The 19925-nt window shown below is 40.8% G+C and overlaps 1 protein-coding gene and 1 pseudogene across 2 annotated transcripts in view; one reads left to right on the forward strand and one right to left on the reverse strand.

The window, feature by feature from the left end:
- The window catches only part of INTS9 (integrator complex subunit 9), a 107465-nt gene that overhangs the window by 30585 nt on the left and 56955 nt on the right, over nt 1-19925 (reverse strand). For both annotated transcript variants that reach the window (XM_068553120.1, XM_068553121.1), the window contains exons 7-8: nt 13547-13667; nt 12300-12434 (exon numbers count right to left, since the gene is read on the reverse strand). In XM_068553120.1, coding sequence (XP_068409221.1) covers nt 12300-12434; nt 13547-13667 — 256 coding nt within the window. The remainder of the gene's footprint in view (nt 1-12299; nt 12435-13546; nt 13668-19925) is intronic.
- On the forward strand, nt 14703-16153 carry LOC137770761 (forkhead box protein N3 pseudogene; annotated as a pseudogene).

Raw genomic sequence — 19925 nt, forward strand, 5'->3', positions numbered from 1 at the left:
CTCAGTGAAAAATAAGCACATTATCTTATATTTCTATAATGCTTTGCTCTTTTCAAAAGGCCATCTCACACATATCGTTGGTGGCCCTCAAACTTGAGCGTGCATCAGAATCACCTGGAGGTGGATCGCTGGGCCCCGCCCCCAGAGCTTCTGATTCAGGTTTGAGGAGGGCCTGAAAATCTGCATTTCTAACAAGCTCCCAGGAGATGCTCCTGGTGCCGGTCTGGGGATCGTGCCTTGAGAACCCCTGCACTATACAATTTGGTTCTCAAAACAGCTCTGCCAAGTACATGAAATAGGGTACATTTTGAAAATACAGAAGTTGGGACTCAAAGAGCTGGGGTGCGTTTCCCTAAGAGTCAGTGGCAGAGGAGCAAAGGACACTGGATTAGGGACCAGAAATGTAAAGCCTCCTTCAATTCCATTACCAGCACTGGACCTCAGCCAAGCCTCCAGCTGGGTTTCTTATAAAATGGGCCTATTTCTTGACCCATCTCCCTTCAGTGGCTTCTGAGAGTCTCATGTGCTAATACACATGATCTTCCTGTAGCCTATGAAGTCCTATGGTGTACTATTGTGTGGTTCTTAGGATGTTTTATTTTTGAATTTAACTTTGTTTTCAGAGCATTTCAAGAAAATACTAATTACTTTTCCCAAATAAATCAGGATTAAAATTGGAAACAAAAATGAAGGCCCATGCAAAGATGTATTGTACAACATGGGGAATATAGCCAATATTTTGCAATAACTGTAAATAGAAAGTAACCTTTAAAAATTGTAAAAAAATTTAAAACAATTTAAAAAGTACTTAATAAGAGGAATAGAAAGGGAAAAAAATGACGGCCCATGGATTGAGATTGCTGGAGAGCTCACCAATGTTTTCACTTTGTGACGCATCTTTTCCTCAGTTTCATTTAACATACTCACCAGAACACCAGAAGAAAAAAGCCAGAAACACCGTTTACTGAGAAGCCTTATCCCTCCTCTTTCTGTTCCACCCAGACTTCCCCCCAAAATTTCAAATAGCAGTTCAGCAAACACCTACCATCTGCATTGCTATCTCTGAGTATACATGCCTTTTGATGTACCATCCTTTAGCATTTTATATACACATGGATATATGGGCTTCATTATTTTTTAAAATAACATGAGTGTGGTTATATAAGCTGCTTTATAACCTGAAAAATACTTCTTTCACACGAATAAAGGAAAAGTACAGTTGTGACAATTACACTGAGTAGCTTCTAATTCCTATTTGCACAGATACATAACAATGCGTGTAAGAGCTTTTCCTCTGCTCAGGCAGAACTGACCTACCTATTTGCACTTCTCCAACAAACATATATATATATACATACATATATATATATATATATATATATATATATATATATACACATACGTTCATTGTTTCCAGAGAAGGAGGAAAGGGGAAGTAAAGTACAGAGGTTTATAGCAGCTGATGTGTACTGAGCCTGGGAACGTTCATTGGGTGCACACACCAAGCAGAAGGAAACTGGAACGGTGACCAAAAGGACCAAGCTTCACTGGATAGCATATTCAGCTTAAAAGCACAACAATTTTATAAGAATCTTATTAGAACAAGCCACTAATGATTCACAGGGCTGATGGGGGATTCAGAGGGCCTAGGAACCTCCTGAAATGGTACACATAATTCTGTGTGCCTGTATACATTTTTCCACAGATTTAATTAGATTGTCATTTGGGGCCATGACCCCCAAAAGGTTAATTAAGGACTACTGATCTAAACAAAGACTCAGTGGGGAGAAAACTCTGGCACTGAAAACATTATCATCTCTGAACCTCAGCCATTACCACTGCCTTCCTTTGAAAATTAAATGCCCATTATAAAAAACAAAGGCAGTACTACAACATGACTACCACCGAGCTGGACATTGAGATACTTCATGATCAAGTCAGACTAGATGTTCATAGTTTTAGCTCTAAAACTTGGGAGACATTTTTTTGTGGATTCCCAGGGCTACTATAAAAAAAGTAGTCTTAAAAGGCTTTTAGTGACACTCTCCAAACCAAGCTGACACCACCACCATCTCCATTTCACCACTAAAGGGCAAATGCATATATTACTGGTGTCAGTGGTCACTCGCTGAGTGCCTGAAGTGGGAACATTTTGTTTAAACACACAAAAACAGAAAATTCCACTGTGTCCAAGAATCAAATAAAAATACCTTACAAAGTTGACAGTCACAATCAAACCTGTGGAATAAAATTTTGAAAAAGCCTAGGTCCAAGGATGCTGTGGTCTTTGTGCTGGTCCTCTGCTGATTAATTTTTTTTATACATATATATATATTTTTTAATTAAAAAAATTTTTTTAGCTGTGTTGGGTCTTTGTTGCTGTGCGTGGCTTTCCCTAAGTTACAGCGTGCGGGCTTCTCTTGCTGTGGAGCAGGGCTCTAGGCACGCAGGCTTCAGTAGTTGCAGCATGTGGGCTCAGTAGTTGTGGCACTCAGGCCCTAGAGCGCACGGGCTTCAGTAGTTGTGGCGCGTGGGCTCTAGGGCATGCAGGCTTCAGTAGTTGTGGCTTGTGGGCTCTAGAGTGCAGGCTCAGTAGTTATGGCACACGGGCTTAGCTGCTCCACGGCATGTGGGATCTTCCCAGACCAGGGATCGAACCCTTGTCCCCTACACTGGCAGGTGGATTCTTAACCACTGTGCCACCAGGGAAGTCCACTCTGCTGATTAATTTTTACTGGACACTTTGCACAGGGCATGAGAAAAAGGAGATCCAGTTTCTAGGCCCTAGAAGCTTATGACCGAGTTGAAGAGAAAACAAGTATGTATAATCAAAAAGGAGGATTTTTACAAAAGCCATAAAAAATGTAATTCAACTTTCTTGAGTCTGCACTGAGTATCTAAGTGCCAGGACGAATGCAGACTAGAGGGCTGCACTAGGCCAGGGGAGGTCACTTGTATATGGTTTTTTGGCAGATGAAGTTTTGGTTCTAATTTTCTTTCTCTCTTTGGCTAAGGAACTTAAGACTCAATTTCAGGCAGACTTTGGAATGGCTGAGTGACACCCCTCCCCCCCCAACCCCCCCCCTCCCCCACCAAGACGTCCCTCCTACATGTGCCCTCATGGCCTCCAAGACTCACTATCCCAGCACCGACCACACTGAATTGCAATCGCCTGTTTACCTGTCTGTGTCCCCCATGGGACTATGAAGCTCCCTGAGAGCAAGGACTCTGTATCCTTACTTCCTGGCAAGATGCCTGGCACACAGCAAATAGTAAATAAACATTCATTGAATAAATGAACACATGAAAAGAACATGCATTCTGGTAAGCAAAGTGAGAACATTCCATGCTAGGAAATAGGCACTACAAGTCAGGAACATGAGATAAGCATGTCAACAGTGGGAGGAGGGCCAGGGAGGGCAGAGGGCAGGGGAAGGCAGCCTGTAGATGCCAAACGGATTTATTTGAGAAAAGAAATTAGGAAAAAGAGAGAAAGTATTATTGGTTAAGGGCCTAAAAGGTCAGAACACTGATAGGCTAGGCAATAAGGAGTCAATGGTCTGAAGCCGGAGGATGACATTTTTTAACAATAAACACAGACAATAGCTGAAGGAAGGGGGGGTGAGACCAAACAGACGGAGAACACTTTGAAGGCAGCCCAGACAGACATAAAGGGAAAAAAATTACAATTTCATGGCATTTGAGGAGCTGGAAGAAGCAGATCTACACATCATACAAAACAATTAACAGACTTTGGGGAATGGATTGGATATACAGGACAAGGGAGAAAGCAGACTTTAACATGCTCCAAAATCTGAAGCCAGAAATGCAGTCAAAGGGAAATTTGGATGCAGTGATTTAAAAGAATAAGGAGGCAATAATAAGTCCAGTGTCGGCAAGCTGCAGGTGTTCTGAGGATAGGGAAATGACTTAATCTGAGCTTAAAGATAAAACAGTGGCATGTGATGTATATGGATATCTGCTAGGTACCTTCATCAAAGTACTTAACAGAAATGTCAGTTCATTTGGAGTGAGGAAAAGAGAAGTGGGTGTAGGGCCAAGGCTGGAGGGAGACCGTAAGGAACGTGGGAGAGGGGCAAAGACAAGAGAAGTACAAAAGGCAGTGAAAAGCTTCCTACCTGTAAAACTCAGGGGTTTGGGAAAGGTTAAGTTTATGGTGCATTCACCCTGTAACACGGCAAAAGATCAGGTAGAGCAAGAAGAGGAATACAACAACAACAAAAAGATTGCTACAGAAGCCTAGACTAAAAAGAATGTCAACAAGAGACTGATGAATGGTGCAGCTGTGAGATGCTGTGGAAAACAGAAAAAGTAAGTTTGACCAGAAACTGATCACTGTTGAGCTAGAGATGTGAAATAAATCCAGGAGGTAAAAGATGAGAAAGTCATGTTCACAGACTGCGTTGAACAAGGTGAACAGGAGAAATCTCATCATGGTTAAGACAGAGACTATGGCAGCAGGTGATGAGACAGTCTTCTGAAAGCCTTTTTTCATATTAAAACCCCTCTGATTTGCTTAAAGGCAGAAAAGGAGGAATCAGTGAAAAAGTTAATGACCCAATGACCTATGTTTCTTTGATGAGAGAAAGTAGGAAATATATTTGGAATCATGAAGCATATCATACCCAGCCTTCTAAGGCCAGTTAAAAGCCCACTCTTCGGGCTTCCCTGGTGGCGCGGTGGTTGGGAGTCTGCCTGCTAATGCAGGGGACGCGGGTTCGAGCCCTGGTCTGGGAGGATCCCGCATGCCGTGGAGCGGCTGGGCCCGTGAGCCACAGTTGTTGAGCCTGCGCGTCTGGAGCCTGTGTTCCACAACGAGAGAGGCCGCGATGATGAGAGGCCCGCGCACCACGATGAGGAGTGGCCCCCACATGCCGCAGCTAGAGAAAGCCCTCGCACAGAAACGAAGACCCAACACAGCCATAAAAATAAATAAATAAATAAATAAATAAAATTAAAAAAAAAAAAAAAAGTGAGCAAAGGGAAATCAAGCAAGACTAAATTATAAAAAAAAAAAAGGAAAAAAAAAGCCCACTCTTCCAAGAGGTCTCCTAATCCCCAACAGGAAGGGGTGCACCCCACTTCTGAATCCCATAGCACTTCACTGGATTTCTAATCTGAAAGGATCAATCACTTGTACCCTGGAGAAAAGTCCTGTGTGCACTCATCTTCTTTCTCTGTGATAACTTGTGTAAATCCAGCACCTACCCATCTATGTTCCCCTTACAGCCTAGCACATTTCACTGCCCAAAGCAGGGGTTTAGGAAATACAACAGACTAGATGACGGAAGGAAGGAATGAATAAACAAATGAATGCACGTAAGTAGCATATATTACTTTTGAGAGAAGGAAATACTCTGCAGAGAGAAGCTGTCTGCCAGAGAAGAAGCAAAACAGCAAGTGTGGAAAGAAACAGACAGGAGTCCAGCAAGTTGTTCAGTCTCTCCCTCCTCGCCTCATGGGATCTGCTTACTGAGCCCAATTCTTCAAACCAATCACAAACTGTGTGTAGCTCAGCTTCCTCACTGCTCCTGCCCCCAAATACATCAAGTTTAACTTTTACTGGTTGGTGCTACGTTGCCGGTGAGGACAGAGCTTTGCTTCCTCAGGACCAACCTGAGGAGGCCGAGGCTTTGGGACAACTTGGGGCTGCGTCCATGGACAGGAACAAGCTTCCTGCCCACAACCCTGGCAGCTGAGGAAGGAACTGTATGCTGCGGTTTGTCCCAGACATTTTTCCTACATAACATTTCGGGGACATGGCTGTGTCCTTTACCCAGGAAGAGTGGGCCCTTCGTGGATATATCCCAGGGACAGCTGTACAGCGATGTGATGCTGGAGAATGTCAGTCATCTGGTCTCCGTAGAGTAACTGAGGCCCAGAGAAGTGATAGTTTTCAGGTTGCCCCCTCTTGAAGGGTCAACACTCAGCCCAGGCCTGGCTCTCACACAGTGGGCTCTGATGCTACAGAAGAGAGTGCAGAATTGAAGCCCAGGTGTTCCATGGGGACCAGGTTATCAGGGGAGCAAAGGAAGCCTCAACCACCTATATTGACATGAGTTTTGTGGATGCGGGACAATGTCTTTGTGTTGACCTCCATCCCCAGCTCTGCTCTGTGCATGAGGGTAACCATGTGATTTTAACCCCCCAGTTCTGTACCAGGGTAAGTCTGACACTCCTAGAAAATTCCCAAGGACTGAACCTGATTGACTGTAAGATCCCCATGAAGCCAGGCCTGGAGGGAGAAGTAGCAGCCTACAGATATTTCCATCAGAAGACTAAGGACTAGCTGAAAAATGCTAACATGTACATCCACATGAAGATTTGGAGCAAGTCACTGATTTATTACAATAAAATAAAATACAGAAGAAAAACCAAAAAGCCAAAAAAACCATTTATTGCAGAGCATCTAGATTAAAGAATTGCATAAACAATAACAAAACATTTGGGGAATTCAGAGGGAAGAAGAAAAATATAAGAAACAAAACAGAGCAAAACAAACCTACCCAAGCAACTGCCTGAGCTCTAAAAACCTGATTCAAGGACTCCAAATTTAAGATACTTTCTTTAGATTTAAGGGAAGAATCTACATTTATTACTGCCAAAGTCTTTAAGACCTCAGGAAAACAAACCAGGAGGAGTATCTCCCTGAACTCCAAAGGGAGAAGCATCAGGAAGGGGAGACAGAGTAAATATGGGCAGTGTCGGGTAGAAGGAAACGTTCTCTCAGGCCAGCTACCAGCCTCCTCCAACCCCAAGGGCAAGAAGGAATTCCCACCGTGAACATCAGAAGCTTCAGGGAATTGATTGGGTAGAAATTCTCAATTAATTAAAAAAAAAATTATTTCTTACAAAAAAGATTCTTTCCAAAGTTCTAAGTCAGGGATTCTTAACCTGATGAATAACAATGGGTTTCTGAGGACTCTATAAAGTCACAGTCTCCAGAAAATAAATGTAAAATCTTGTGTAGGTGTGCAGATTAAAAAAAAAAAAAGTTCTCATCAAATTCTTACCACCAGGCTTTTGGGTCCATGACCCACAAAATGTTAAGAACCACTGCTCTAAGGCAGACGTTCCCAAATGGAGAGAAGTTTCCTGCTCTCAAAACATCTCTAGCCTCATTCTTCCTGATAGCCACCACCCATCTACTAAGATGTTCTTAGTAGTTCATGGCCTCATAAGGTTTACCTCTTGGTGAACATTCCTCACGTATTCTTGAAAAATGAAGAGTAAATCTCGAAGGCTTATGAGATTTATGGGAAATAAGGTTGGGATGAAAGAAAAAACAAAGTTCACTGTTGTCTAAATACGCGATATATTCACCACCCTACGTATGTTTTAAATAACCTGGGACTAAATTTCCAGACACTACTGACAACGGTGGGCAGGGGGGAAAGGTGGGAGGCTCTGGAGGGAGAGATACAGACAGTGATAAGATACTCACAGGAAGGACAAATGAAGGAATAACCCGGAAGAATAAAAATAAAATATATACGGATAACTAACAAGAATCTACTGTATAGCACAAGGAACTCTACTCAATATTATGTAACAACCTAAATGGGAAAAGAATTTGAAGAAGAATAGATACATGTATACGTATAACTGAATCACTTTGCTGTCCACCTGAAACTGATACAACATTGTTAAATCAACTCTACTCCAATATAAAATAAAAAGTTAAAAAATATATATGTCTTCAAACTTGCAGAAAGAAATTTAGCGTTCTAAAAGAAGGCAAGAAAACATGGGGAAAAGAATGAAGTAAACTAAAAAAACATGAAGATGGCAAAAATAAGCCCCCAATACAATAGGGATTATAAGAAACATAAACGGTTTCACTAATCAGAGACTCTCTAGATTGAAAAAGGAAAAAAAAAAAAATCCCTTACTATGTTGTCTACAAGGGATTCAGTAGAAAAGGACACAGAAAGAGTGGGAAAAAAAAAAAAAAAAAAAAGGAATGAAAAACACTAGCAGGCAAGTATGGAAGCGGAAAAAGTCTCCTGGCTTTTAATGCAGTTTTGATCGAGAAAAAAAAGAAAACATCCTGATAGAAGGAATAATTGATCAATAAGACACAATGATCACATGAACATATATACCCCTGAGTATACAGCTTAAAAATATAAAAAGCAATAATCAGTAAAACTATAAGGAGAAATAGATAAATCAACAAATAACACATCCTTTTCAGAAACTGGTAGCTAAGGAAAGATAGGAGACTTAAAAACACAACAGACTCAAATGAATAAATACATACAGAAAAAATTTTCACTCAGCACTGAATACACAGTCTTTTCCAACATACGTTGAACATTTACCAAAAAGGATTGTGTTTCAAAGTAAGCCTAAACAAATTTCAAAGGATCAGTATACTCTTATTATAATGTAAAAGAAAATTAGAAAAGAATCCTGAAATGTAAGTATAACATGACAAAAGTCTTGTCTAATGCTAAGTCTAACCATACTGGGATAGACTAGAAACAAACAAAAATATACTATAAAATAACCTTTGGTTATTTAAATCAGGAACATTAAGAAGGAAATTATGATATATTTAGATATGAATGACAAAGCACTTCATATCAACATTTAACAGTTAAATGATACTGAGAGAAACTGACAGCTTTAAATATACTTATTGGAGAGCAAAGAAAGACTGAAACAAATGAGCTAAGTATTAAAAGAAATGCAGCAAGGTACACCCAAGGAAGGAAATAATAAAGGGCAGAACACAGAATAGAAATACAACAAAAACCACTGAAAGCAAAAATTTTTCTTTGAAGAAAATCAGTAATGTAGGCAAACCTCTGGCAAGTCTGAACAAGGGGGGGGGGAGAAAAAAGGACATAATGAAAAAAAATTTGGAATGAAAATTGAATTACACAAAAGTTTAAAATATAAATTGTACACATATAATTCCATGTGTATGATTTTTGAAAACCTAGGAAAAATGGACAAATTTCTGCAAAATTGGCATAACTTTGACCCAGAAAATATAATTCAATAGCTATGAAAAAAATTAAAATGGTAATCCCACACTTAGACAATTTTATGGGGAATCTGACTTTCAAGAGAAGATAATCCCTATCTTGTAAATTTCTGGCCATCAGAAAAAGAGGGAAAGGTGCCCAAATCATCTGATGAGACTAATGTACCTTGATTCCAAACAAATGAAGATAGTACAAGAAAATAATGTATGGGTCCATTTTTCACTTATGGATACAGATTATAAACTTCAATAAAATACTACCAAATGATTCCAGGAAGGTATTTTAAAAAGAATAAATTATATGATCAAGTAAGATTTATCCCAGGAATGCAAGGATGGTTACATGCGAGAAAAGTTAACATTACAATTCACTACATTAATGGTCTCAATGAAAGAAATCACATGATTAACTCAGACTCAGAAAAAGTATTTGATAAAAATAACACCTATATCTGGTTTTAAAAAATCAGAAAATTAGGGACAGAGGAGAAACTCCTTAACCTGACAAATAAAGACATGTAAGCATCACATTTAATGAAGAGATTAGGAAAGCATTCCCTTTAAAATCAGATATAAAACAATGATGCTGCTATCATCAGTTCTGTTTAACATGGAACTAGAGAGCTTAGTTACAAGATGGGAAGAAGATACAAGGATTGGAAGCTTAGTGACAAAACTGTTACTTCTTTGCAGATACTATCATCAACAGATAAATATCAGAATTACTATGAGAATTCACCATGGTTGCTGAATATTAGATTGGTTTAAGAAATTAACACTGAGACAGTGTGCTCAGTAAAGGCTAGTTCTCTTCCTTTTCCATTTGCGATGCTGTACATTTTTTGGCCTCAATTCTCCAAACATTCTTATTCAAGACCATTTTTCTTCCTTCCACTGTTTCCCACAGCTCAGTCTTTAATCCTCAGCATGTTATATATTTAAAAAAATCTGATGGCTCTTCAATTTGTCTCCAGGCTTGCCTTCATATCCAACTTCCAGCTCTGCATTTCCATCTGTCCAATGTTCTCTCTAATTCCTATTCATCATACACACTACCCCCTTCTGAAACTAATGACCGCGGCCGCCTCCCCACCCCCACCAACTCCTCCTTGTCAACTGGATTAGCGTCATTATCATCATTCTCAGTGTCGTCCAGGCATAAAATCTTTGACTTGTATTTTTCCTTCCCTGAAGACAGCGGTTATTCAAGAAATGTTTGTTGAATTAAAGATCTGCCAATGTTTCTTTAACTTACCTTTCCATTCTTACTGTTACAGGCTTAATCCAAAGCCTCATTTCCATATGCTTATTAGATCAGTATAGCTGCCTGCCACATTCTTCCTAGGTCATGGGGTTTCATTACTAAAGCTGATCGGTGATTGGCCCTTTTCTATAAAGTTGAAAAGTATAACTGCCATGATAGGGTGTAATCAGCCACAAACAACCCATGAAGCAAATGGGTGTGACTGTATTCCAACAAAACATTATTTACCAGAACAGGTGGTCTGCTGACCTCTGAAGTAAAATATCAAGTTTTTTCAAACCAAACCTTTCCTCATCCCTGCTAATTCAATACAGAATCCAATTATCTGGGTAAAAGAAAATCTAATTTCTTTCTTTTTTACATACAATAGTGGTTGCCAGCTAGAAATTAAAATTAATTACTTAGGTATGCTGCTCATTACTTTCAAGACCTTATTTTCCCTTTAAATTTACAGACCTTGTAAGTATAATTTACTGGAAATTACATCAATAGTATCGTAAAGGCAGGACAAATCGGAAGAGTTGGCAGCCAAGTAATCTTTCTGTCTTTTATGGGAGAATATATCAGGAATGATAGAAGCTGCCAATAAAAAATTTGATTCAATGAAGCAGATTAGGATGACATTGATGGGCTTTTGATTTCAATAAGTGGGAAAGGCCCAGAATTCTGCTAGCTATAGGAAAAAATAGCCACTTGTCCCCTCTAGACCTTGAAATGAAACTTGATTATAAAAAAGGTACAAAAACAATGCAGAGTGGCAGCTCAGAAGAATCCTACTGTTCTAGACTTACAGCAGTCATTCTTTTTCCTATATTAAAATGGGACATGGACTCCTCCGAGTTATCTATCTATCCATCCATCCACCCATCCACCGGCTAACTAACAATATCTAACTAACAATATCTAATCTCCCTTGCCCTCCCTTACAAACATGGAAAGAACCAAGATTTATGAAATGAACAATAAATTCTTTACAAATACCTAACATGGAATAACTAACATTTATAACAATATTTATGCACTTAGGTGCTTGCCAATGTGACTGATAATGAATGACTACCTTAAAACTTTCCAATAGCTTCAGTCTATACATTCAAATAAAATCCAAATTTCTCATCATGGCCTACAAAGTCCTACATGGCCTGGTGTCTGCTAACCTCTTGGACATGTCCTGATCATACTTAGTATGCTGCAATCACAATGGTCTCCTCTGCTCTGCAGACATGCCCAGCTTGTTCTGGTGTTAGGAGCCCTTCATCTGCCATGTCCCTGTAATGCTTTGTCCACAGCTTTACATGCCTCATTTCTCCAGGTCTCAGTTCCAATGAGACTGTCCCTAAAAGCTACCTCTGACCATCCAATTTAAACAAGTCTCCATCACTCTCTATATAACTCTGCTTTGTTGTTTTCAGTACTTGTGTCAGAATCTGGAATTACTTTGCTCATTTATTTTCAGCACACCATTCTCTCTGTATACATCAATGAAGGCAGATTCATGAGAAGGGACTTTGTCTGCGGGTCACCACTGAATCTCTAATACCTAGATGAGTGCTTGACACATAGTAGGCCCTTAGTAAATATTAAGTAATTAATATTTGTTGAGTAAACAAGTGATCATCTCTGTTACACTCATCAGGCTCTGGTTATTGGAAGTGTTGGGAAATCTCTAAATCCTAGAGGTGACCTAAAGGCAGCAGGATCTTACAGAGGAACTATGGACATGAATACTCTAACTTTGATAAAGAGGAGGACGTAAAGTTTCAGGTAAGCAAGATGAATAAGCTCTACAGATCTGCTATACAACATCGCACTTATAGTCAACAATCATGTATTGTACAGTTACACATTTATTATAAGGGTATATCTTATGTTAAGTGTTCTTACCACAATAAAAAAAAAGAGTGTTTGTAGAAACTGAAATTAGGAAGATTTAAAAACAGCTGATGGTACTTTGGACACATTCTGAATTTAGGGTAAATAAACAAAAAGCTGAGCTGTTAAAAGAGAATTTAGAATTACCTGGGGGTGTGTGGTAAGCAAGGAGGATCCAGAGACGTAAGACACTTTCTCATAATGGGATTGGATAATCCAGTTGGAGCTTCCAAGGGCATAGCCAGAGCTTAAAGGAGTCACCTGGACTGCACCAAAAAGCTCCTAGAAAAGAACCACAATAAGAATGTGTGATGAGCATTCAGCAGTACAGTCATGCCAGATAAGTTCGCAGGGAAAAATATCAGAAACATTCTTCTCCACTTAGAAACTATTTTCAAGTGAACCAGAAAGTTTAAAGTAAAACAGAAAAATGATGGAGACCATGTGGGAGACACATCTGACAGTCTTTACTTGTCACATCTCTGAGAGATTCAGTCTATCCACATGGCACCAGGCCCCTAGGCCTCACTCATTGAAAGGCAGAGATGCTATATTATGAAATAGACCGAAGAGACAAATACTTCGGTTTTCTTCTTCTTCTTTTTTATCTTCCCTTTTCAGGTTAGGAATTAATATCTTGGTTGTTCTGTACTGAGTGGCTCTGGGCACAAGTTAACAGGAATGGGAACCCTTATCATGATCAGGTCAGAGCTCAAAAGTTATACTTGCCAAATTATTTCTTGATCTCTTTTATTCTATCTGTTTCCTATTTCACTAGTCCAAAATCTGTAAAGTGGTGTCACTGTTCTAAAGTAAACAGGATGAGATGCCTTTCTCCTGACTCATTACATGCTAGCTAGTGATGGGGAATGTAAGGGTTAGGAAAGAGTGCCAATAAGAACCTGGGAAAGATGGAGGAAAACAACAGATGTTCTATCTTTTCACTATGTACTAGTACAAGATTTGTAGTGACTGAGTGGCTTAAAAAAGGGAACTAGGGACTTCCCTGGTGGCGCAGTGGTTAAGAATCCGCCTGCCAATGCAGGGGACACGGGTTTGAGCCCTGGTCCGGGAAGATCCCACATGCCATGGGACAACTAAGCCCGTGCGCCACAACTACTGAGCCTGCGCTCTAGAGCCCCCAAGCCACAACTACTGAAGCCTGCACTCCTAGAGCCTGTGCTCCGCAACAAGAGAAGCCACCGCACGAAGAGTAGCCCCTGCTCACCGCAACTAGAGAAAGCCCGTGCAGCAACGAAGACCCAACACAGCCAAAAAATAAATAAATTAAAAAAAAAAGATACATAAAAAAAAGGCACTATAGGATCCTTCCAAAGAACAACAGTATGAATCGAAAGCATTCATCAGTCACTTAAAATCATATTAACACTCACAATTTTCTGAGAATATCCCACCAGCTGGATTTTACTAAGGGCAGAGTTCACCTCTTGCATTGTATAGCATCTTCTCCAGGTTGATACTTCTACTGCATCCTTGAGAGGAGAAGGCAGCAGCCTGCAAATGTATCATAAAGTCAGTTCTTATCTATAGAGGATTCTGTTCAAGTAATTTGTCCATTTAATCTAAGTTGTCCAACTTACTGGCATATCTGAATGTTCACAGGAATCTGTTATAATTGTTTTTATTTCTGTAAGGTCGGTAGTACTCTCCCCTCTTTCATTTCTGACTCTAGTAATTGCAGTATTCTCTCCTTTTTTTCTTGGTCAATCTAGCTAAAGGTTTGTCAGTTCTGTTGATCTTTTCAAAGAATCAACTTTTGGTTTCATTGATTTTTCTCTATTGTTTTTCTATCCTCTGTTTTGTTTATCCAGCATATGGCTGGGTCTTCTTTTTTGTCTTTTGTTTTTTTAAACCCATGTGATAATCTCTGTCATTTGATTGAATTGTTTAAGCCATTCACATTTAATGTTATTACTGATGTAGTTGGCTTATGTCTGCCAATTTAATTTTAGTTTTCTATATATCACATATCTTTTTTGTTCCTCTATTCCTCCCCTACTACTTTTTAAAAACAGTAAGTGAATACTTTCTGATATAGCCTCTTAATTCCTTTCATGATTTTTCACTTTTTTTTTTTTTTTTTAGTTATTTCCTTAGTAGTTGTTCTGGGGCTTATCATATACATCTTAATATAGAGCATTTCTGTATGACACCTCACATTGTCTTCCCTATTCACAAAGGTAAATGAAATAAACGTTACTTGTGGGCCTGCAAAGCTATAAAAAAGAACTGGCTTAAACACAACTGAGGCTTGGCAGAAAGAGGAAAATAAAACATATTTTGCAGGGAGGCGGGGCGGGGATAGCGGCGGGGCCGGCGGGAGGCTGCGTGGCATGCCGGGCAGACGCCGCAGGTCCCACGCCGCGCTGTGACCCCCGCGCCCCTGCCGCCTGCGCCCGCCCCTCGCATCCTTGGCCGGACCACCAAGCGATGCCCGCTGGGTGGCTGCGAAAGTCTGTCGGCTCCCGCTGAAGGGCAGTAGTGCCCCAGAGCCCCCGTGCCCCGCTCCGGCCAGGAGCCTTCACGTAAATGGGTCCAGTCATGCCTCCCAGTGAGAAACCAGAAAGCTCAGGAATTAGTGTCTCCAGTGGGCTGAGTCAGTGTTACTGGGGCAGCGGTTTCTCTAAGCCCCTTCAGGAAGATGATGACCTCGACTTTTCTCTGCCTGACATCCGATTAGAAGAGGGGGCCACAGAAGATGAAGAGCTGACCAACCTGAACTGGCTGCATGAGAGCAAGAACCTGCTGAAGAGCTTTGGGGACTCAGTCCTGCAGAGCGTCAGCCCCGTCCAGGACCTGGACGATGACACGCCCCCATCCCCTGCCCACTCTGATATGCCCTACGATGCCAGGCAGAACCCCAACTGCAAGCCCCCCTACTCCTTCAGCTGCCTCATATTTATGTCCATCGAGGACTCTCCAACCAAGCGCCTGCCGGGAAAGGATATCTACAACTGGATCTTGGAACATTTTCCGTTTTTCGCAAACACACCTACTGGGTGGAAAAACTCAGTGAGACATAATTTGTCCTTGAATAAGTGTTTTAAGAAAGCGGACAAAGAGAGGAGTCAAGAGTATCGGGAAAGGGTCATTGTGGTGCATAGACCCAGAGTATAGACAAAGTCTAATTCAGGCTTTGAAAAAGACACCTTATCACCCACACTCGAATGTGTTCAATACACCTCCCGCCTCTCCTCAGGCATAACAAAGCACATCAGGTCCACCCCTCTGGCCAGGCAGCACCTTCTTTAAGAGAAATGGAGCCTTTCTACAAGATCCTGATGTTGATGCTGCCAGTGCCATGATGCTTCTGAATACTCCCCGAGATACAAGCAGTTCCTCCAAGAGTGATACAAAACGGAACGCGGGTTCGGAGCCGAGGCCTCTTTCCTGGAGTCCGGCCTTTGCCAATCACTCCCACTGGAATGACAGCAGCCGTGAAGAATGGCCTCACCAGCTGCCGGATGCGGACTGAGAGCGAGCCGTCCTGTGGCTCCCTGGTGGTCAGTGGAGACCCAAGGAGGATGACAACTACAGCAGTGCCAAGTCCTTCAGTGCCAGGAGCACCGCGCCCGCCAGCGACTCCGTCTCCTCCTCCTTGGCCAACGACCACTACAAGCTTGCCACCAAGGGGAGCCAGGATGGCAGCGAGGGCAGCTTCCAGAGCCACGAGAGCCACAGCGAGACGGAGGAGGATGACAGGAAACGCAGCCTGAAGGAGGCCACGGATGCTCTGGGGGACAGCATCTATGTGTCCCAGCACAAGAAGCGCCGGCACTTCGCCAAGGCAAGGAAGATCCCCAGCGACATGCTGCCCCTCAAAGAGATGCACGGAAAAGCCCCCCGAGAGCGATGACGAGGAGATGAAAGAGGCGGCGGGGTCGATCCTGCACTTGGCGGGGATTACGTCCTGTGTGAATAACATCACCAATCTGACGGCAAAGGGGCAGAAAGAACAAAAGGAAACCACGAAAAATTAAAAACAAGTCACTGATTTGTTTTGAACTTACGGCCATTTGGTTTCAGCATGTCAGGAGATCTCTAATGATTTGTGGCAATATCAGCAATTTATTATTATTATTTTTTTCTTTTTTCTTTTTTTTTTTGGTTTGGTTTTCTTTCTTTTTTTTTTAATTTGCCCCCCTCCTTTGTTTTGGACCCTTAAGAATTTTATGTTTAAAGGAGATTGAAGCCATAGAACTCATATTGACACTCAGCTGTTTTACAAAAGCTTTTCATTATCTGAAGACAAAACCGAAAAAGCCAAAATTACCATTGCTTCCTCCAGCTTGTCAGAAACCCGTGGCTGAATCCACAGGGACAGCAACGATAATGCCACGGGGATACGCATCCGGCACTTAGAAGGCACGTGTGCAAAGTAACCATCGATCAGGCCCAACCTTTAGGTTAAAAAGGTCAGGATGTGCACCCAGTTGTGTTCGCTGAGTGAATGCACATAAGGCAACTGAGGAGAAGGAAGGACCCCTCGTGCCCCTAGGAGCAGACCCAAGCTCGCGGCACTGGGCATCAAATTGTGCCAGGAAAACCCCTGGCATTGCCCCAAGCGTGCGATGCGGGGGTTGGGGGGCGGTCACCAGTCCTCTGTGCTTCTTAACTGTGAAGCCTAGTAGCGTCTTCTGGGGTGGACACTGGACCGTTCATGTTCAACAGGTGTCAGTGACTCATGAGAAGAAACTGGGTCAGTTTTTAGTGATGTTGCTAATCACTGAATTCTGTTTTACATTAAATGAAGAGAAGGTTCCACAAGCCATAAGCCTGAAGGTTGGTCCTGCACATGTGTGTGCACACACACACACACATACACACACACACACACGAGAGAGAGAAAGAGAGAGAGAGAGAGAGAAAAACTGATGCAAAAAACAAGTGTTGTCTTCTTAACTGCCCAAGTGAAAATCAAGTTCCAAGAAATTACAATAGCTGTTAATGAAGGAAATAGTGGTACAAATCTTTTTCTGTCTGTCAAAACCATTTGATCCAAGTGAAAACAAAACAAAACCAAAAGCTACAGAACCTGCCATTAGCATTGCAGTGTATTTTTAAAAGATGAAAGGCACATTGATGGACAAACTAAAGTAAAACATGGAAAAAAAGAAAGGAAAAAAAATTCCTATACTGCCCTCAAAATGGAGTTTGCAATTAATGTCAGTCAGGATTCATCTTTGCGAAAATCAATGATTTCCACATTCAGCCAGTGTAGCCAGCAGAAATTTCTGATCCACGATGCATGGAATTGCTTTGAAAAAAGAAAAAAAAGCACAAAAACACAAACTTTTTTAATTCAAAAATAAAGTTCTTTTAAGGTAAACAATGGTATTTAGCATGAAGCATGAATTATTTTCATGTAAATATAGAAAAGAGAAAAAAAAACATTTTGCAACCTTCCAGACCAGCATCAGGAGCATCCATTAAAACAAACAAACAAAAATGTGTCATTAGAAAAACATGTTATCATTTGCTCGAACACAATCAAGAATAGGCCTGAAGAGTGACTTCTCTGAGATTCTCTGTACAGTACAGGTGAAGGGCCTTCCGGAGAACTGAACCTGTACGTTAGCTCTGTGCTGTCTCCTAAACTATCAGTGAACAACAGTAAAGGGCTTCTCACACACACACACACCACTTCAGACAGAGAGATGAGAGAAGAGAGAATAGCAACAGCATTTTCGAAAGTGGAAAGGAAAAAGACAAACGATAACTGACTTAGCAGACCCAGGAAACGTCAATTCAAGTGACTTAATTTATACTGCAAACCCACAAAAAGCTCAGCAATTGGAAACAATAAGTATGTCTTGAAGTGAGATTGAAGGTGAGCCTAAACACAAGAAAATTCCTAGAAAAAACTGATTAAGAAATAGAACCTTCCAATTCTCTTCACCTATTCCATATAGCTCGGCAATTGACCCTTCCCCTCCCAGGCATGTCACCAGATTGTTCTCTGGAGAGAATAAAAATGAGAGTCTGGACTAGGAGAAACCACTGACAATTAGAGGCAGCCACCTTAAGCAAAAGTTTACATACTGAGTAACAATTTTCTTCTCCTCAGATCAGAACACCTTCAGTTAGGCTTATACCCTGCAGGGTAGGAGACTGGAAGAAGCTCCTCTGAAAAATATGATCGGCACCAAAGAAAAAACTCAACAAAAAGATACTCACACCAGGGGTTTCACAATGAAATTGCTGAACCAGATTATGCTATAGTGTATTCTATTAAGTCTAGAATTCAACAAGACCTACTTATGGCACACAGACTTTCTAATCAGTTTTTTTTTTTTTCTGTCTAACTCTTAAACATGAACCAATAACCCAGGATTACCATGCATTTGAGTAAAGTCTCTAAAATGATGAATGCTAAAACAAATGGAGGAAGGGGGAGAGGAAATAAATTAGGTAGATAGAATATAACAGTCATTATTCTCCTTGGAGAGATAACTAAGATAGTATATCTAAGAAATGAGAGGAGACTTCTACTAAAAAGTGGGGGAGGCATTAAGAGAATAAAAAGAGCTCTTGCATGGGGAGGGGGAGGGGGAAGGGTAAGCTGTGACAAAGTGAGAGAGTGGCATGGACATATATACACTACCAAACGTAAAATAGATAGCTAGTGGGAAGCAGCTGCATAGCACAGGGAGATCAGCTTGGTGCTTTGTGACCACCTAGAGGGGTGGGATAGGGAGGGGGGGAGGGAGGGAGACGCAAGAGGGAAGAGATATGGGAACATATGTATATGTATAACTGATTCACTTTGTTATAAAGCAGAAACTAACACACCATGGTAAAGCAATTATACTCCAATAAAGATGTAAAAAAAAAAAAAAAAAAAAAAGAGCTCTTGGAATAAAAATATGATACCATACAGACAATGAAAACATGCCAACAAAACATCAAAATTTCAAAATAAGCTAAAAACATTAAAAAATTATACAAGGCACAAAAGACCCACAAAAATGAAGAATCAGGAGAGCTTAAAAATGAGGGAACAGAACTCAATAAAGAATTAGAAACTTAATAAGAATTCATAGATGAAGACTAAACTAATAGAAACACAAGAGTGGATAAACACAACAGATAATGCCATTCAGTAAAATAATGGAAGAAAAAATTCAACACTAAAAAGAAATAAAGAGACAAAAAGAATTTGAAAAAAATGACAAGTGTTGAAGAGAGGCAAGGAAGATACAACATACAGATAACAGGAGCTCCTTACAGAAATCCAAGCAAGGGAACAGAATAATAAAAACCATAACTGCAAAATAAAAAGAAACTATACACTGAAAGAACACATTGCGTACCTGAAAATACTGACCCAGAAGAATTAACACCAGATATATTCTGGGAAAATATTTACATTATAAAGAAAACAGACAAATCTTTGGCTGTGTGCCAATAAAACTTTATTTATAGAAACAGTGGCAGGCCAGATGTGGCCATAAAACAGAGACTTGGCCATAGTTGCCACCACTGTTCTAGATTGAAAGGGCCCACTAAGCTCAACACATGAATGTAAACTGTCTTTAGGTCTGACACATCATCATAAACTTTAAGAACAAGAGGAGATTCTAAAAGTCCACAGAGAGATAAACAGGATACATATTGAAGACCTAGACTCAATAGCATTGGACTTTTCAACAGCATTTCTGGAAGACAGAAGAAAATAGAGCAATGCTTTCAAAATTCTATGAGAAAACTACATCTAACTCACATTTCCATCAGAGCGTGAGAGTAGAATGA

This window comes from Eschrichtius robustus, chromosome 10 (assembly GCF_028021215.1).
Source record: "Eschrichtius robustus isolate mEscRob2 chromosome 10, mEscRob2.pri, whole genome shotgun sequence".
Classification (NCBI taxonomy): Eukaryota; Metazoa; Chordata; class Mammalia; order Artiodactyla; family Eschrichtiidae; genus Eschrichtius; species Eschrichtius robustus.